Source organism: Salvia hispanica, chromosome 2, assembly GCF_023119035.1.
Source record: "Salvia hispanica cultivar TCC Black 2014 chromosome 2, UniMelb_Shisp_WGS_1.0, whole genome shotgun sequence".
Taxonomy (NCBI): Eukaryota; Viridiplantae; Streptophyta; class Magnoliopsida; order Lamiales; family Lamiaceae; genus Salvia; species Salvia hispanica.
This window is the reverse complement of record NC_062966.1, coordinates 30,857,607-30,876,764: the sequence shown is the minus strand read 5'-3', so window position 1 is coordinate 30,876,764 and position 19,158 is coordinate 30,857,607. Positions and strand designations below refer to the sequence as shown.

General features: G+C 35.9%; 3 protein-coding genes across 5 annotated transcripts; 2 read left to right on the top strand and 1 right to left on the bottom strand.

Annotated features, from left to right (window-relative positions):
* The first annotated feature begins 7,619 nt into the window (after nucleotides 1-7,619).
* On the top strand, nucleotides 7,620-9,895 carry LOC125208482 (glycosyltransferase family 92 protein RCOM_0530710-like). The gene has a single exon (XM_048108111.1). It carries the CDS (start codon nucleotides 7,898-7,900, stop codon nucleotides 9,701-9,703), a length of 1,806 nt encoding a protein of 601 aa, XP_047964068.1. The 5' UTR covers nucleotides 7,620-7,897; the 3' UTR covers nucleotides 9,704-9,895.
* Nucleotides 9,896-10,287: 392 nt separating this feature from the next.
* Nucleotides 10,288-13,677, top strand: LOC125208480 (G-type lectin S-receptor-like serine/threonine-protein kinase At4g27290). 2 transcript variants are annotated; one of them, XM_048108110.1, is made up of 8 exons: nucleotides 10,288-10,497; nucleotides 10,634-11,857; nucleotides 11,951-12,088; nucleotides 12,172-12,329; nucleotides 12,403-12,613; nucleotides 12,690-12,927; nucleotides 13,005-13,155; nucleotides 13,233-13,677. In XM_048108110.1, exons 2-8 carry the CDS (start codon nucleotides 10,660-10,662, stop codon nucleotides 13,539-13,541), a joined length of 2,403 nt encoding a protein of 800 aa, XP_047964067.1. In that variant the 5' UTR covers nucleotides 10,288-10,497; nucleotides 10,634-10,659; the 3' UTR covers nucleotides 13,542-13,677. The 2 variants fall into 2 exon arrangements, with proteins under 2 accessions (XP_047964067.1, XP_047964066.1); XM_048108109.1 differs by having other exon boundaries at nucleotides 10,288-11,857.
* A 1,120-nt stretch (nucleotides 13,678-14,797) lies between these two features.
* On the bottom strand, nucleotides 14,798-18,890 carry LOC125208484 (serine/threonine-protein phosphatase PP2A-2 catalytic subunit-like). 2 transcript variants are annotated; one of them, XM_048108113.1, is made up of 7 exons: nucleotides 18,817-18,866; nucleotides 18,328-18,586; nucleotides 17,187-17,301; nucleotides 16,274-16,382; nucleotides 16,118-16,195; nucleotides 15,445-15,636; nucleotides 14,798-15,378 (listed from the first exon to the last, which is right to left on the bottom strand). In XM_048108113.1, exons 1-7 carry the CDS (start codon nucleotides 18,841-18,843, stop codon nucleotides 15,205-15,207), a joined length of 954 nt encoding a protein of 317 aa, XP_047964070.1. In that variant the 5' UTR covers nucleotides 18,844-18,866; the 3' UTR covers nucleotides 14,798-15,204. The 2 variants fall into 2 exon arrangements, with proteins under 2 accessions (XP_047964070.1, XP_047964072.1); XM_048108115.1 differs by having other exon boundaries at nucleotides 18,328-18,890.
* Nucleotides 18,891-19,158: the final 268 nt, after the last annotated feature.

Here is a 19,158-nt window from a genome sequence, read left to right as displayed (position 1 = left end):
AATTTAATCCCAACAATAGATTAAAATGTAACTACAATGAATCTTGGAGTCCAGAGCCTTTGTCCTAGCGGCAAGGAGCTTAGACATTATTGTTTGAGGTGCCGAGTTTGAGCCCTCTTGACATCACATTCTCGGACGCTGCGGGCGAGTCGCCAATTTCGTAGAGAGACAAAGCTTGCGGCTCGCCAGGAACGTGCTTCAAAATGCCATACGCAGCTGGCGAGTCGCTAGGTTCGTTGAAGAGCGAAGTTGGCGAGTCGTTGGTAAGGAAGTCCAAAATGTCGTGCGCACTTGGTGACTCGTCATCTTCATCAAGGGGAGAAGTTGGCGACCCGCCTACTATGCCAAATTCCTTGTCACGCCCAGCGAGTCGGCGGTTTCGTCAGGGAGCGAATGCCGGCTCCGTTCGGCCCTTCCTTTGCCGCAACTTCCCGAGCACGTTCTCCAGCTTCCTATCGCATGGACCCCGAGTTTCCTCCTCCAAAAACAGCTTTCTTAGGAGCGTGCTAATCGCCTCTTGTCACATTCGGGTCATCGCTCTCGTCGTGGACCAATGTAGATCTAGCACGACATGATAGTACCATGATTTACATTATTTAGTCTTCACCCTTCAACATTACTAATCTCGTCTACCAAACGATTGTTTTAATCTGGATTAACATCATATCTAGGGCTAAACTAGTTTATGTGCCTCACGATTAACATTACTTTAAAGTTTAAACTCCAAATTATATATGCCGTCAAAATTGTCATGAATTATAAGAAATTATCTAAATCTCAAATTATTGACGTTGTAATAAAAATATCATGCTCCAAATTTTCGAACCATATTTTTTATACATCGGGAGTATTTTCTATTAGTTCGAGATATTTTTGATAAAAATGGATATAATTTGGAGATTAGTGATATTTATCCATATCATAATTATATTTTTTATATAAAAAAAGTAAAGATGCCTATGCACGCTCCTAAATACTTTTAGCCACATTAAAAACAAAATAGAATTTACTATGTACTGTATAACACGTTACTATATTGTTAACGTGACTCTACAAATGTGATAGTGTGGTGTGGTTTGGGGTGTATGGTCACAATTAGGAATTTAGGGTTAGGGAGTAATGAGATTTTAGTTGGGCCTTATACTGGGCCTGGTCATGTACTATGGTGGGCCACTAAGTCCTCACAACTATTTCAAAAAAATTTATATTCACAAAACAGCTAAGGTCTCAACTTTTAATTTCGTATGTAGTAGTACTAGTATTCCACTTATGTGACAAATGACAATCATAAAAAATCCCTAATGCGACTTACATTCTATCTGTGAGATGGTTTACCAATTAATTATTGTATACTATGTCCACTTATGTAACCGTGGATGGCATCCTTCATAAATCATGTGGAGTGCGTAGTTTACACAAAAAAAAAATTGGATCTACGATTTTTGGATTGATATACTCGAATTTGTTTGACATTTCATAGAAAAAATACAAACAAAAATGAAATTGGGTGGGATTCTGAGAATCGTAGAGATTTGGGCGTGATTTGAGGTGTGATGAAGTGACGGTGCAACTAAAATGTTCTCCCTTTAATCATAGTAGGGGGAATTTGGTGGGATTACTGATAATTTGAAATCAATTAATCAACGACATCCTTAAAAGTTAAAAGTTAAACTAGTACTACTAGTATGGTGTATACGTGTACAAAAGGGGTGCTACAAAAAAATAATTTAAATCGAATTGAATTTTAGTGGTTGCCAAATGCCAGCTCCTTATTCGCTTTAGCCCACTAGTTTTCAAACCAAACACGTTTTCTCTCCGCCAAGGAAATTTGCATTACATGAGGAAATTCATCAATAACACAGCGGGGCATGCGCTGCTTAAAACGCATGAATTTGTTAACTAAACGCAATAGTCATGCTTACTGTTAACATGGCTATCTTGGAGCCATGTAGTGTTCAAGCTGGAGCAAGAAATGTTAAGTTGAAAAGTCATGTACACAAGGATGTTAAGGATGCAAAAGTAGCTAAAGTTGATGACTTGGAAAAGCCACCTCAGCCTGCTCCATCATGGAAGGATATATTGATGTCTGGCAATTGTTCATTGGTTAAGAGCTCAAGGATCCACAGCACGTGAGAAATCAAGAGATCCTCTCAGAATCAGTTATTTGAATTTGTTGTTTAGCTAATGTTACAGCTGGTCCTTTAGGATTTCATGTTATGTTCTAGGTCCTTCTGTGTCTAGTATATATAGTGATCTTCCTTGTAAGAATGGGACGAGTTCAACATATTATATCAATGAAAGATATTGTTTTCTTGCTATAAACAGCAATGACTACTCACAACCTTACTGCATGTTTCAATTCTTGCTGCCATTCTTTCCCTTACCTATTCTATGTTTAACTCACACCTTTTTAAACACATTTTTATTTTATTAAATTGTAAAGCACACTAAAAAATACATTTGCATATTAGAGTATTTTATTATTTATGTTGACTTTGATACTTATTCTTATTATTATTCTTTTAATTCATGTTTAGCTATTACCAGTGAATTTAAATGCAAGAATTATAGTCAGACTTTTTTTTTCTTCTATTCACATTTTTTAAATACCATTTATTATTTTAAATTCTACCATACTTTGCACTTGGAAATATTTGTGTATATATGCTTTCTTTGATAAATTATGTTCTTTTTAATAGTAATTTTTAATATTTTCAGACGACCAAGACTTATTAGTAGTATAATTTAGTTTGAGTTATTTTGTACCTATTCCTTTTATTTGAGCAATAATGGCCAAAAGATGTGTCAAAATACTCAACAATTAAACATATATGATTCAATTATAATTCATAAATATAGGAACTCTATATATCAGTGAAAGTATTAAAATAAATAATTATTTATTATTCCTAAAATAAAAGGATTATGCAAAAATAATTAAAGGTAAACTATATACTAATTCCTATTAACCGTTGCAAACATCAATTTAAAAAATATTAATAAAAATAACTATCAAAGTCAAATACGTATATAATAAAATACTCTAATATGCAAATGTATTTTTTAGTGTGTTTTACAATTTAATAGAATAAAAATGTGGTTAAAAAGGTTTGAATTAAGGATAGAAAAAGTTAGCATGACTATTGCGTTTAGTTAACAAATTCATGTGTTTTAAGCACCGCATGCCTGCTATGGCATTGTCACAACAGGGGATCATCTTCCGGAAATTCATAGTGTAGGAAATTAGGAATGTAAAATACTAGTGCAATGTCACAGCAGGGGATCCACCTCCAAAAATCTGTAGGGTAGGAAATTAGGAATGTAAAATACTAGTACTACTATCGATCTAGCTCGGTCAATAAACAAAATAGGAGTATATGATTATGATAAATACATACAAGTACACTGTACATTCTTTCTCTCTAGAATATGCAATGTCTGACCGATAGAATCATGTTCAAGTCATCCTTAAGTATTTTATTCTGAACAAATTATTAGTAATTTGGTATACTAGTTAAAAGTATGATCATATATCATAGAGAAAAAACATTATTGATTGTGTAAAAAAAAGCATACTCCGTTAGTCCGTTTGAGAATTAACTACGTATGATCCGATCAATAAATATTTACCGTTTGCAAATGATTTTCTTATAATACATTGTATAGTATATTGATAATGCCATATGCATAGATTAAATGAGTAGTGATTTAGAGACTTAATGTCTCTATGCCATAATACCCCTATGTCATTTTGCCATAATTATATTTTATATTGTGACTAATTTACCCTAATATCATATTAAATGGATATCTACAATTAAGGAAAATTAAAATCAAACTAAATACATAATCTAAATGCATGTGCATTGATTCGAGATAAATTTGAATCATGCATTAAAGTTATAAATGGATTTTAAAATATTACATTCAGATTATAAATTTATCATTACAGTAGTATTAATTAACACATTATACAACTAAAGTATTATATTTAACTATAAAATAATTCGATAACTTAATATAGTAGTACTACCATTCTTTTATAGCTTGTTCTTTTATTTAAATATTCTAAAATATACAACAATGAAATCAATTATTTTAATATATGAAAAAAATAAAAATTAAAACATTTTTCTTATTCAAATTTGAATTGTATAGTAAAATAATATAGTTACTATGATTAAGCATTTTTTGCGTTATCGTATTTTTGTGTTATTTCTATAGCTTTTGTTACAAATAATATTTTTTTTTAATTTTAATTGACTAGTACTAGTAAGACTCTGTCACTAACATTAAGAATCTAAAGAAATCAAAATTTTGGAACGAATAATCAAAATTTTGGAACGAATATTGAAATTTTTAATTTGTTGCTGATATAGTGAATAAATAAACAACTCTAATATTTTTTTAAAGAAAAAGATAAAATATTAATTGTATATCTTTAATATATTAAATATTACATGAATTAAGTATAAATATATCATATATCAAATTCTAATTAGTTACAATGTACAGTGAATTGAGTCAATAACACTAATATTTTATATAAAAATAAAAGAATATATAATTAATTATATATCTCTAAAATATTAAATAGATGACCTAGAACATGTGATTTTTTTATTGAGCTTCAACTTAATGTTCAATAAGTTAAGAATTAAAAGAAATAAACATTATAGAACGTAAAGAATTAAAATTGAAATTAAGAATCTCTTAAAATCAAAACCTTAAACTTAATTAGTAAGAGTACTTTATATATCATACTATATCAAATTATAATTTGTTGCATATTAACAATATTTTTAGCTAAAAACTATAATAGTCTATAAAGGAAAATATAAAATATTTATTATATATATTTCAAATATTAAATAGATGAGTTAAAGATAATGCAATTATTTTTTTATTGAAGGTACAACATAATGTTTCAAAATTTTAAATTAAAGAAATTATAATTTTGTAAAGTAAAGAATCTAAATTGAAATTATGAAATAATTAAAATCAAAATCGTCAACTCAATTAATACTAATTTTTTTAATACACCAAATATCACATTTTAATTTTCTACTTGTTATTGTGAATTTAACTGAGAACTCTAATATTGTAAGAAAAAGATAAAATATTATTCATATACCTTTAAAATGCTAAGTAGATGAACGAAGAAACATGTGATTATTTTTTTATCGAGGTTTGATGGTAATGTTTCAAAATTTTACAAATTACATAAATCAAAATTATGAAAAACAAAAAATTAAAATTATAATATTCTTAGAATCAAAACCGTATTGCCCAATTAACATCAATATATTATATATCAAATTTAATTTTTCGTACGTTATAGTGAATTGAATTAAGAATTCTAGTAAACTTTTTGCATCTATAAAATTTTTAATTTTTTATAAAGAAATTATTGTGAATAAAAATAGTAACAAAAAGAATAATTTCATCAATATAGAAAATTATTTCAATTTAATTGTAAATTAATTATCAATAAGTTTATCAATATTTTGATTTATTACAACTTATTAAAATTTGACAAAAAAATTTAATACTTCATTGTGCTAATTATTTTTGAATAATTATTCGATCATCTCATCTAAAGTCAATAAGGTCTAGTTTGATACGTCTTTTATTCACCTATTAAACATACTATTAATTTAATAAAATTACAATATTTAAAATTTTAAAATATGACTTTAAATAAATGTAACAAAAAATAATAAATATTAAAAAAACCATGCATCACAAATGTGTAGGTCCCACATAGTCAAAATAAAATTATACTTGCATTATTAGTTCCATATCCTTAAATAACTAAGTAAATTAATGTAAGGGTAATAAAGTATATACACAAAATATAAATTTCTCCAAAAATAAAATTCAATGCACAATTACTAATTTAACCTCGTTATAGAATTATGGCTTGGAAACATTACGTCTCTAAAACATTTTCCTTAGTACTCCTAATCGTAGTTATATAGTACTTCAAAATGAATCACATATTTTGGGCAAAGCTTATCTAGAAAATTTCTAGACAGGCTGTGAACACAAGCCTTTGTCGTCTATACTTTTCCTTATCTGTACATGTGCCACCGCCGGTTACTATAATTACTTAATTTTGCCCCTAGCTATATTTAATTGCATTAATTATGCGACCACCAAATATATAGTAATTACTATAATCACATTAGTCGGTCATTATTTTCAAAATTACATTATGCACAAATATGATCTTATTACGTTACTTCCAAATGGAATGGGCTAGAAGAAACATGACAAACGTTGACGTCTGCTATAGAAACAAATTATTAATTTAAACTACTAGTACATTAATTTTTGTTAATGGTATTTTCTGCAATCTGCTACCTCCAATTTCAGCACATCTAAGATTTAATATAGTAGGTGAAATTATATGTAATGAAGATATGCAGCATTTATATATATAAAAAAAGATATGCAGCATTTATAGAAGTTCGTATACTCCATCCATACAATTATCTCATATTGATAGTTTGTTGTCAAATTAAATCTTCATAGTTTAATATTTCACATTGTTGTTGTAACATTAATAAATAACCCTAGATGAACTTATTGGTGTGGTAGCTTGTAAGAAAAAAACAAATCAGTATATAACCCTATATATGCACCTAAATGAAATGTCTATGCTAATATGCGATAAAATAAAATATTACGATAATAGTGTTATATGCGTTAATAATCGAAATAATAAGGAATAAGTGAAGGATTCTTCATTCTTGCATGCCTGCAAAGTGTGGTATAGACCGCTTTACACGTAACAATCCCCAACTTGCAATATAAACTAAACTAAATTGAATTTAGAAATTGTTTATAGACAACTATACAAGCACCTTTAATCATTATGGAAGTAAATTATGCAACACACCTAAAATTCCACATGCACACACCCTTTATATAGTTGACAAAAAGAGTGGGAATTCAGCAAAATTGCCCTTCAAAGAGGATTTGTTTGGTGGTTTTCATTAAAAGCATAAAGTCGTTACTTTACATCGGCAAAGTAGCTTCCTTGCCACACAATTACTCAAACATATCAAGTTAGGACTTAGGAATTAGAAAATGCCATAATAAAAATATAACAATAAAGGAAATAGGAGTATATAACAACATTTGGAATAAAATTATACAATCATATTCCTTCTATATAATAAGTGCATTTGGGGCCACAAGACTTGACCTTTATTTCAAAGGAGACTTTTCAAATGTAAAGTTTCAAAAAATACGGCATCACAAATCTTAAAAATCAATGTTTTCATGGTCTATGTATATATTTTTTCAAAATATTATTTTGATTTACATTTTGAATACACACACACAGTGTGCTACATATTTTCTACTAAGAAACACTAAATTATTCACAAGAGAGATTAATTTTCATAAAACTTCAATCCGATTTGATTCAATAGTGATCAATTTTTTTTTAACATGTCAAATTTACAACAAACAAAAAAAAATCTAATTATAAAGCATTCCTATTATATACTCTAATACTCCTATGAATATGATACTGTAAGCAATCGACCAAAAAAGAAGGAAGAAAACATTGAAAATTCTGTAATACCGTTGACGAATCAAATCATTGAAATCTTATGCGATGGAATTTTTGTAAAACCCGACAGCTTGCAGATTCGCAGCAAAGAAATGGAAGAATCCGTATTTTTGAGTTTTAAGGTAAACGCGTTCACTGCCCAAAAATGTATCCCTTGATTCTCTCCGACATTTACTGCACTTCCAGAAGAAACTACCCAACCCAGCTGTCGGTATTTAGACAGATCTTCCACACTAAAACAATTCTCCTCACATTCTCTCTCTAAACATCCTTCTTTTCATCTCAAAATCACTTTGAAAAAATAGTTACAAAATGGAGTCTTCCGATCAACGCCGCAAGCGGAAGCGCTTCATCAAACCCTCACACTTGCAGTCTGTGAGATTTCCAATTCTGTTTATCGGGTTTTTTAGCTTTCTTTCTCTTCTTTCTTACACTAGCCATTCTACCTCTTCTGCCTTCCGCCCGGTTTTGGTGGTGCCGAGCTTATCTTTGTTGTCGTCTTCTACTTCAAGAACGGTGAAATCGGTGAGGGAATTTGGTGGGTTTTTCTCTCCGCTGAGAATTGAGAGTAGGGTACTGTTTCCGGATCATGTTTTGTTGATGGTGGCTGGCGGTGGGGGAGATGGGTCGGTGAAAAGGAGCGGTCTTGATAAGTTGGAGTGTGTTTACTACGGTAAGAATGATGGGTTTGTGAAGAAGAAGAAGAAGAAGGTTTTGTCTGTTGATGAATTTGATGGGTTTAGGTCGATTGTGAGGTGCCCAATTGGGCCTCGGGATTGCTCTGAGGCTGTGCATTTGAAGAGGGTTGGTAAAAATGGGATCTTGAGAGAGAGGGATAGGAATCAGACGGTGAAATCATGGGACAATGTGGCGTATGCGGCTATGAGAGATGGGGAAACTGCTGTTGTGTTTGTGAAGGGGTTGAATCTGAGGCGGGATAGAGAGTCCAATCCCAGTCAGTTTAGCTGTCATTTTGGGTTAGGGAAGCTTGATGGTCGGAGTGGCCGTTTCTCCCTCGTGGAGAGGGCGATCACGGCGGCTCAGGAGGTGGTGAGGTGCCCCTTGCCGGAGAGGGTGATTGCAGGTCTTGATAAGGGTCTTGGGGTTCGAGTCACTGTTGGATTGAGGCCACCACGGCCTCGTGGTGGAGGCCGTGAGCGCATGCTTATGCCGTCCGTGGCCAAGATTTTCGATAATGGGAGTGGGAGGAGGATGAGGAAGGAGGGGAAATTTGAGCTATGTGTTTGTACCATGGTGTGGAATCAAGCCTCTGCAATTCGTGAGTGGATCAAGTATCATTCTTGGTTAGGAGTCGAAAGATGGTTCATTTATGACAACAATAGTGATGATGGGATTGATAAGGTTGTTCAAGAACTTGATCATGAGAATTACAATGTGACTAGGCATGTATGGCCATGGATCAAGACTCAAGAAGCAGGGTTCTCACATTGTGCTTTGAAAGCAAGGGATGAATGCAGTTGGGTTTCATTTATGGATGTGGATGAGTATTACTATTTCCCATATTCGAATTCCGGGCAGGATAGGTTCAGGACATTAGGGTTTGCGCCTCAGGGCTCACTACGTGCATTGGTGGCGAACCTCTCGTCTTCCTCAAGCAGCATTGGGGAGATCAGAACATCTTGCCATAGCTTTGGCCCATCGGGGCTGAAATCGCCCCCCTCACAGGGAGTCACCATAGGGTATACCTGTCGGGTGCAGAGTCCCGAGAGGCATAAGTCAATTATCAGGCCAGACGCGCTAGATGCCACCTTGCTTAATGTGGTGCACCATTTCCACCTGAAGGAGGGGTTTACTTACCTCAATCTGCCCCAAAGTAGTGCTGTGATCAATCACTATAAGTACCAAGTATGGGAGGTTTTTCGGGCGAAGTTTTACAGGAGAGTTGCGACTTACGTTGCTGACTGGCAGCAGAACCAGAACGAGGGCTCTAGGGATCGAGCTCCTGGGTTGGGGACAGAGGCAATTGAGCCGCCTGATTGGCCGCAGAGGTTCTGTGAAGTGTGGGATACAGGATTGAGGGACTTTGTTATGGCCAATTTGGCTGATGTCTCGACTGGTTTGCTGCCATGGCAGATCCATTCTGCTTCAACTGTTTGAGGCTCGTTGTAAAGGAGAAAATCACACGATACTCGATTCTTTGATTGGTTCTTTCACAATTTGTATCTCATTTTTTGGTTCTTTGTAGGCTTTAGATTTTGTTACAGGAAAAGTTTATATAGTTTTGGTTACTCCTGTGAGATGTAACTTTATTTGATTGATCACTGAGATATATGAATTCCTTCATTTTGACTTGGGTCTTTTAATGTTATAGATTAGATGAACTTCATTTGCAGAAAGGTTGAATCTTGGATAAGATAAAGCTCCAAGAATCCATTTTTAACAATATGAACCAGAATCTAATTACAAGAATCTGATTGCAAGATTGTGTATCTTGCAACTCATGAAACATGCTCATGGTATTTGAATGTCTCAGACAAAACATCATGTTCCATACACTAAAATATTCTAGCTGTTTTAACCCAACTTGTTTAAAATTTTGATACCATGTACTAATCATTTCAGGTCAATTTTGTTAAACTCATGTGTCCCGGATAACAGGTAAAGAAAAAGAGGGTGTGGGTCCAAATATTTTGACTTATCAGTATCCAAACTTTAACTCTTATTGATTTCATTTTCTGAAATGTCTTGGTCCCAAAAAATCAAAATTTAACTTGGAGTAGCAATTTCCAGTGACAAGATTAGATTAGCTTCATCGATGCTGCAGATTTCCATCCTGATGTCCGAGCTGGCAGTGGTGAAAGCTCCGGTTCGGGCCGTTGAACGGGTCAAGTAGAAGAGTCTTCGCTCTAGGACAAGAGGTGCAGACGTGCAGTTGCTGCCATTAATATGTTGTAAGCTGCTACTGTTTTTGGCTGTGCTAGTTTGAATGAATTTTAATTCGATCTTCTGCACGAAAATAGAGAGGTGTTTAGAGATCTAAGACCATGAAAACATTCCTTCGAGTTATCTCTTCGCTTGTTATCACAGCATCCTTGTTGTCTTCTGCTGAGAAAATGCCTCTTGCAATGGACACCATAGCTGCTACTGATGTCATTAGAGACGGAGACACTTTGGTCTCGTCCGGTGGGAGCTTCGAGATGGGATTTTTCAGCCTGGGAAGCTCCAAGAATCGATATTTAGGCATATGGTACAAGAAGGTATCGGTTCAGACCGCTGTTTGGGTTGCCAACAGAGGAACTCCACTCGGAAACACATCAGGTGTGTTGAAATTCATCGAGCCGGGAACCTTGGCTCTTCTTGATGAGTCCAACCGTGCTATCTGGTCAGCCAACACGTCGTCTGCAGTCAAGATTCCCATTGCTCAGCTGCTCGACACTGGAAACCTCGTTGTCAGAGATGCGAATGATCCTAACAAGTTCCTCTGGCAGAGCTTTGATCATCCAACCGACACCCTTCTTCCAGGGATGAAGCTTGGTTGGGACTTCGCAGCTGGTGTGGAGTTCTACCTCTCCTCGTGGAAGAGCTACGATGATCCAGCAGCCGGAGATTTCACATACCACTGTGATCCCACTGGCTATCCGCAAAATGTTTTGAGACAAGGTAGAGATAAAAGGTACAGTACTGGACCATGGAATGGCCACACCTTCAGCGGCTTACCAGGCTTGAGGAGAAATCCGGTTTTCAGATTCGGATTAGTTATGAACGAGAACGAGGTGTACTATCACTACGAGCTCATCAACACCTCAGTGATTTCGAGGTATGCTTTGAGTCAGAGTGGTGTTGGTCAGAGATGGAGTTGGGATGATCAAACGCAGAGTTGGCGGATTTATCTCACTGCGCCCACCAATAACTGTGACTTTTACAATCTCTGTGGCTCGTATGGCGTTTGCAACACGGCCGTCTGTGGATGCTTGGAAAAATTCGTGCCTAAAGATGCAGGGAGTTGGGAGCGTGGGAGCTGGTCGGGCGGGTGTGTTAGGAGAAAACCTTTGGACTGTCAGAGTGATGGCTTCGTGAAGTACTCTGGTATCAAGCTACCGGATACAGAGCATTCTTGGTATAATCGGAGCATGAATCTCGAGGGATGCAAGGAGCTATGCTTCAAGAACTGCTCTTGCACGGCTTACACGATCATAGATGCTGATGCAGGAGGCCATACGTGTTTGATTTGGCTCAAAGATCTCGTTGACATCAAACAACTGTCCGCGGATGGACAAGATATCTACATTCGAATGGCTGCTTCCGACTTAGGTGAAATAAATTATTTCATCTGAATTCTAAAGCTTGTTTTCTGCTGTATTTGTGTTTGTCATACAGCATTTATCTGAATGAAATGGTATGCAGAATATGGAAGGAGGAGAGGGAAAGTGGTTTTAATCGTGGTTTTGACTGCGTTGGTAGCATCGTTACTTCTGCTATGCCTCGGCCTATTTCTGTATTCGCATAGAAGGAAAAAGACTGATCTTTGGCCTAGGAGAGGAGGTAGGCGAGATGATCTAACCATTGATGTAACTTCTCCCTTTCGGACCGAATTCTACAACCCCTTGCATTGTTTAATGTTGCAGGCAGCTCTACGCGTGAAGATGTGAAAGATTTGGACGACGAAAGTCATAGCAAAGACTTGGAGTTGCCTCTTTTCGAGCTGTCAAAAATATGTAAAGCTACTGATGATTTCTCATTCAATAGCAAGATTGGAGAGGGTGGATTTGGACCTGTTTATAAGGTAAGGTAATTGGTTGTAATGAATGCTCAGAATTTTAGGTGTCGTGTAATGAAAAACGAGATTTTGACTGCAGGGCGTGCTGGATGGGGGGCAGGAGATCGCTGTCAAAAGATTATCAAGAACATCCCTTCAAGGAGTGAACGAGTTCAAGAACGAAGTAATCTGCGTTGCAAAGCTGCAGCACCGGAATCTGGTGAAGCTTCTCGGGTGCTGCATTTGTGGGGAGGAATACCTTTTGATCTATGAGTATATGCATAACAGAAGTCTGGATTTGATTCTATTTGGTAGGATTGCTCGTCTCATCGTCTAGGTTATCTACGTTCGATCTTTTCACATTCGTATCACGAATTTGTTTGGCAGATCCATTGGGAAGCAAGTTGCTTGGTTGGCCTAAACGCTACCACATCATCAATGGCATTGCTCGCGGCCTTCTGTATCTTCATCAAGATTCACGGCTCAGGATCATTCACCGGGACCTCAAAGCCAGCAACGTGTTGCTGGATTCAGACATGAATCCAAAGATATCAGACTTCGGGCTAGCTAGAAGCTTTGGGGGGAACGAGACTGGAGCCAACACGAGCAGAGTCGTGGGAACATAGTAAGATTCTTGAACATAGTAGTGATGCAGTTACTTTTCTTGAAACGTAACTCAAAATAGTACTACTTGTTATGCAGCGGATATATGTCACCGGAGTATGCAGTAGATGGCCTGTTCTCGGTAAAATCAGATGTCTTCAGCTTCGGTGTTCTAGTGCTGGAGATTGTGAGTGGCAAGAGGAACAGAGGGTTCTCTCACAGAGATCACTTCCACAACCTTCTAGGACATGTAAGTTGTCGAACAAACACTAACCAACCTATGCATCAAAATGTTTGGACTAGTTAACGAGCTTCGATTTTGGGTAGGCATGGATGCTCCACATTGAAGGGAACGCGTTGGAGCTGATCAAGTCATATAACATCAAGCCCGAGTACTCATCAGAAGTGGCGAGAGCAATCCACGTCGGCCTTCTGTGCGTTCAGCAAAGCCCCGAGGACAGGCCAACCATGTCCTCGGTGGTTCTGATGTTGGGGAACCAAGGTGAGCTGCCTCCACCTAAAAAGCCTGGCTTTTTCACAGAGAGAAATGTGAGCGACACTGAGAACTCGCTCAGTAGCTCGAATGCTCACCATTCGACGAATGAGATGAGTATTACGCTGCTCGAGGCTCGATGAAAAGAGTATCCATGCCTTGTATAAGATTTGGAGATTGAAAATGAAATTGGGACTAATCACTAGCTTTAATGAAGGACTAGTGTCTTGTCCCATTGGATACGCACGATTCAATTAATTCTACGAAACTAATTTAATATGGAGTATCACTTTATCGCATTTGAAAACTAAAAAAAAACTAAGCTTGCTTAACCTCCACAAAATATGTAAAATAGGCATACATAGACTAAATATGTATTTATTCTCAAGTTTTCATCCTGGTTTTTTCTCTTCTAGTATTCTCATTCTTTTTTCTTATATATTCTATTTATTCATAGATAACTCTATTATAAATTATCTTTAATTTTTAATTTTTAATCTACAATTTGAACACATTCCGTACAATGAACATACTAAAATAAGAAGACAATGAAGCACAACTCAGTTGATAAAACGTTTTTTCTCAATCCAATATGTTAGGATTTCAAGTCATTACGAGAATAAATCAAGAACCATTGATTTTTTTTGAAAAATAAAAATAAAAATTGTAGATTAACTACGTTTCCAAAAATATAAAAATTAATAAAGTTTCTCTCTCAACTGTATGCTACAACTCCAAAGTTATAAAGATTGCCTCACTCGCCGCACCTTCGCCCTGCCTCGCCGCCTTATCCTCAGCCTGCCTCGCTGCTCCACCGCCATACCTTGTCGCATTGCCACTTGCCGGCTTCGCCAAATCTCCTTCCACACTGCCTCGTTGTCACCTGCTTCGCTAGGCTCGCTTTGGTGTGCTACGGCTGTTATTGATTTTCTTCAATTCAAGTATTATATTCTTATTGTTTATATTTGAATTGATTTTATTTCTATTCTAGATTAAGTTTCTACTTATTTTATATGGTATTTCTAATGATTTAAAACTTAGTATTTGGGAATCTATTATCACTATATAATAACTAAACTCTTTTAAGAATTTTTTATGATGTTTCCACCAAAACATAGTTCAATGGCATTTCTGAAAATAGTTCCAAAACTCTTTCTTTATATCAGTATAGTTTTCATAATAGATTTTTACTTTTGAGTTATGTTGTAATTTCAATGTTTGATTTCAGCATAGACATTTATTAAAAACCAATTGCTACACAAAAATTTAGGACATGAATTAGATTCTTTTAATGTACATCATAACTCCATTAATTTCTCAGAAATAATGACTAATAAATGCTATTGCTAACCTTACAAGTCAACAACTATGTTAAGAAATTAGATTTTTCCAAGAAAGCTAAACAAATGTATATATATTTGTCTGTCCCTCACCATAATCACTTCATTAACTCAAAATATTCAAAGAAAATCAATCTAGAAGCTAATCACTCCCAAGCAATGAGTTTATTTTTCAATGCTATTTGTGAGATTTCTGAAAACTGGATCCTATCAAAGCCTTTTTAAATTACAGAACACAATATAAATTGTTTCAGCTTTGAGTTGGATTTGGGACAATATACAAAATACTCTCTGTGCCATGGTTAGTTACCGGTGAGTATCTCAAGAACAAAACGGGAATTCAGGAGCCGGGCCTAACTCCAAACAAAGAATGACGTTGACAGTAATCCTCGAATAACAACACTCTTTTTCTCTTAAGACACATCAACCGTAATATTAACTGCAAGCATGCAACGGACCTTAGAGCTCACAAGAAGTAGTCTGGAGTCTTGCGAGTTGTGTCGGGCTCAATTTGTCGTGGAGCTGGGTCAAACTGAAGGAAGTTCTGCTCCATGTGCTCCCCAATTTCAAGTATTGCAGCCATATTTCCACAACGGTAGCAGTAGTTGGGGGCGCTAAACACTGTCACCACATTCTTTTCCTACAAAATGGAGGTAAATAGATAAGTTTGGATTTTTAATTTGCATAAAAGATTGATCATTCCAACCTGACACCAGTTAAAACCCTCCATGACAAGCTGGTGAGCCCTCGAAATTAGGGTGAGGCCATTCGTGTGGTTGAACTGAGCAGCTATATCCTGTCCAAAGGTGTAGCCAGCCCCACGTGGTGATATGCCCCATCCGCAACGATCATCCGGATCAGACCATAAAAGGTCGCACATTGGCCCTTCGTGTGGAACCTATCAGGACATTGAAGAAATCAACTCAGGCGGTAAAACAAATTAATAGACCATTCTATCAATGCCATTTAATTTTTAAAAGTAAATCAATATTTCACTCTAAAAGCCAACAACAGACATGCGGGCAAAATGAAGATGAAATTTTAGGAAGGTTACCACCTTTTGTTTATTGCAAGAAAATTACAAAAGGTTTTAGCATTCCATTTTGCTAAAAATTTGCCAAAACAACATATCAGCCTCAAAATGAAATTGGAGTGCTCAAAATGAAATTGGAGACTAGCACTCCAATCAGAATATGGAAGCTTTTGCACTCAAGTAACATGACAAAATTAAAATTTAGCACTCCCACACTATGAAAATAAGGACAAAATCATAACACACAAATATCATGATAGTTGATAAAAATGAGACATTTGAAAGCTTTTGTAGTCGTTCAGTGAAGAAAACACAAAAAAAAAGGGAAAAAGAAGCTCAGTTGTACCTCCTGCATGCGATCTAAAGCTCGAATATTATCCAAGGTGTCCAGTGATGGTGAAAGACCTCCATGCAAACAGAAGACCTACAATTAGACCATATCATCAGATACAGTAAACATGCTATAGTTAATAAAGAGGTGTTGTGTTGTCATCAACCAAACCTGACTCTCAATAAGTGCTGTCAACGGCAAATAATCAAAAAGGTCAGTGAAAAACTTCCAAACGTTGGCATTGCCATACTTCCTCAAGCACTCGTCATAAAATCCATACCTGATACAAGAACAGTATGTAAATGATCCATGGACGTTCCATGTATTAAAAAAAAAAGTCTCTAAAACTTGAATTCTGAATTATTGTTAATCTTGTCACTTCTTAAATTTTGTACTTTAGGAATTTCTGCGGACCTCTTCCATTGACATGCCTAACAATTAAAAGAGTCCTTCACAAATTCAACACTTGCTAAAAGTGCATCTAAAAAAAATCCTACAATGACTTTAGACACCAGATAACAGATTTTATTTTAATTTTTAATTCAGCATTTTGTTAGGCCAGAAATCTTTATACTATAAGAGAGTTATGCATCAAATCTTAGAGCATCTTCTTTGTATAGAATCTAAAACAACCCAGACACCAATAGAATCACCCTTGCACTGCCCCTTCCCTTTGGAGAAAACTAAGGACAAAGAACATCCCAGGAGACTAAAATACAAATACTGATCATGGACGCCTATACAAAATTGAACAGCCTTGAACCCATATTTTGCCAAATGGGTCATCCCTAAGCACACTTCAAATATAGCTTCCATTTTACTCAAAAGGTAAATTCATAAAGCAAAAGAATCAATCCTTTTCGTACACCAGTAATTATCAGGATAACCAACATGATCACCCAATAACATTATTAGTTTTTCGTGACACATTTGGATGTCAGTTACAGCTTCATATCCTAGGAGGATATGGAAATAAAATCATTTTTTCATGGACTATAATATTTGCACATCATTAATTGGAACTAGACATCCATCAAAAGAAATATGATAGGAAAGCCATAGTTGAATAATATAGATGTCGTACACTTGAGTAATTTGCCGGCTTTCATGGTTTCCTCTGAGGATTGTGATTCTATCTCTATAGCGAACTTTCAAGGCCACTAAAAGTGTGACCGTCTCCACCGAATAGTACCCACGGTCTGCAGTATGCATGTTTTGTTAATCAGATGCTATGATGCACTTAGCAAGAGAGAATGACAGAGAAGATCACATAAAGAAAACCATTTAGATAAGACAGTTGTATGGATACGCAACAGCGCGAAAAATCATGAAAAGAAAAGGAACAAACAATGAAAGATGAAAAGCAAATTCTCCATTAAAGAATATTCTATTATGCGCAAGCAAAATTATCCCATCTCCACAAATAAGCAAAATGTCTAGAGCCAATCTCAGCGTCTTCTTGGAATAGATAATAACTACGTCATCAAGGAACAAATAATGAATACGGCGTCCAGATTTTAATAGTTGAAACAGTGACTAGGTAGTCCAGGAACAAATAACGGAAACATGTACAGGAATTAATAGTTGAAAATTCTACGCTTCTAAAGATAAACTTTCTCAGTTACAGGTCAACGTTCCACGTAAGCATCAGCCTTTATATAAAAGAAACCACAACAAGATCAAAACAATTCCGTATAGTACTATAGCGACGGCAGCCATCATTCAAACAATGCATGATGCAATTGGCTTGAAACAAATATCAGAAATTCCTTGCTCCAAAATATCAACGTCATGCTTAGTAGACAGAAAACCAGAAATTTACTGTGTCTATATAGGTAAATCCCAGTGATCAACTTATACAAAAAAATCCAGCTGACCAGCACGTCAGATAGCTAAATAAGTAAGCTACAATCTTCACAAGCTATGACAACTGAATAATTAGCAAGGAACCAGCACCATATAATGATATTTTGCATCAAGCTAGACAAGATAGTATAGGATCATCTTTTACTGGCAATTTCCTAAAGACTAACCAAGACGAACACGCATGTTCAGCTATGAATCAATTCACACATCCACGCCCTACAAATCAAAAATTAAAACGAGCAACGGGAAAAAAAACCTAGAAAAACAGCTACTTTAAATTACAAAAAAAAAAAAAAAAACAAATTTGCCCCAACAAAGAACCAATTAAAAAAGGCCTCAATAAGCTCGACAAAACTCACCGACGTAGTCCCCCATGAAGAGATAATTTGTATCAGGAGCATTGCCGCCAATCCGGAACAGCTCGATCAGATCGTAAAACTGTCCGTGGATATCGCCGCACACGGTGACGGGGCATTTCACGGGCTGCACATTCCATTCCTCCACCAGAATCGCCCGCGCCTGATCGCACAAAATCTTCACCTCTGCCTCCGATAGCGGCTTGCACTCCATCAATTGCTCTATTTGCCTATCCAGATCCCCATGCCCCGGCATTTTCGCCTCAAAAAAAATATAGCAGCTGCCTAATTACCGATCTAAAACTCCTTTAATACAACAACACAAGAGAAAAAATATTTCGGCCGCCGAATCGACCGAGATCTAGAATCGGAGATTTCTAGGGAAAAATATCACAAACTGTTCATGATTTTTCCGACCTGAAACTCGCAGCCATTCTGTGATAACATAAATTAATTAGAAATTTTCTCTACATAGAGGAACTGTATGTATACATTGAATGGATCTATCTCTGTGTGCATCTGTTTGTTGCGGTGTGTGTGTGAAGAACAGACGAAATGGTGGAATGCGAAATGAAACTCAAATGAAATCCAAATGAAAGGAAATTAGAAATTTCTCGCCCCGCGCCGAGTCGGGTCAAACCAAAACGGTGAGCTACACGTGGCGGCCTGGCGGCTATTGAAAAAGTTTTTCTAGCCTGCGCATACGGCGTAAGATAGCAGCCCATGTCCTCTTTATAAAATATGGGCCGGGCTATTTATGTCGTTGGGCTAATGATCCAATTTCAGCTATTGAATAATGGCTAAAGTTTTTTTTAAACATTTGAAAATAAAATT

Excerpts from the sequence above, each read along its gene's own strand:
- LOC125208482 (XM_048108111.1), top strand. The coding sequence starts at position 7,898 with ATGGAGTCTTCCGATCAACGCCGCAAGCGGAAGCGCTTCATCAAACCC.
- LOC125208480 (XM_048108109.1), top strand. The coding sequence starts at position 10,591 with ATGAAAACATTCCTTCGAGTTATCTCTTCGCTTGTTATCACAGCATCC. Across the intron at positions 12,330-12,402 it reads GATTTGGACCTGTTTATAAG|GGCGTGCTGGATGGGGGGCA; the intron begins GTAAGGTAATTG and ends TTTTGACTGCAG. Across the intron at positions 12,928-13,004 it reads AGCAGAGTCGTGGGAACATA|CGGATATATGTCACCGGAGT; the intron begins GTAAGATTCTTG and ends CTTGTTATGCAG.
- LOC125208484 (XM_048108113.1), bottom strand. The coding sequence starts at position 18,843 with ATGCACACAGAGATAGATCCATTCAAT. Across the intron at positions 15,637-16,117 it reads CTTTAGATCGCATGCAGGAG|GTTCCACACGAAGGGCCAAT; the intron begins GTACAACTGAGC and ends ATGTCCTGATAG. Across the intron at positions 15,379-15,444 it reads AGGGTTTTAACTGGTGTCAG|GAAAAGAATGTGGTGACAGT; the intron begins GTTGGAATGATC and ends TCCATTTTGTAG.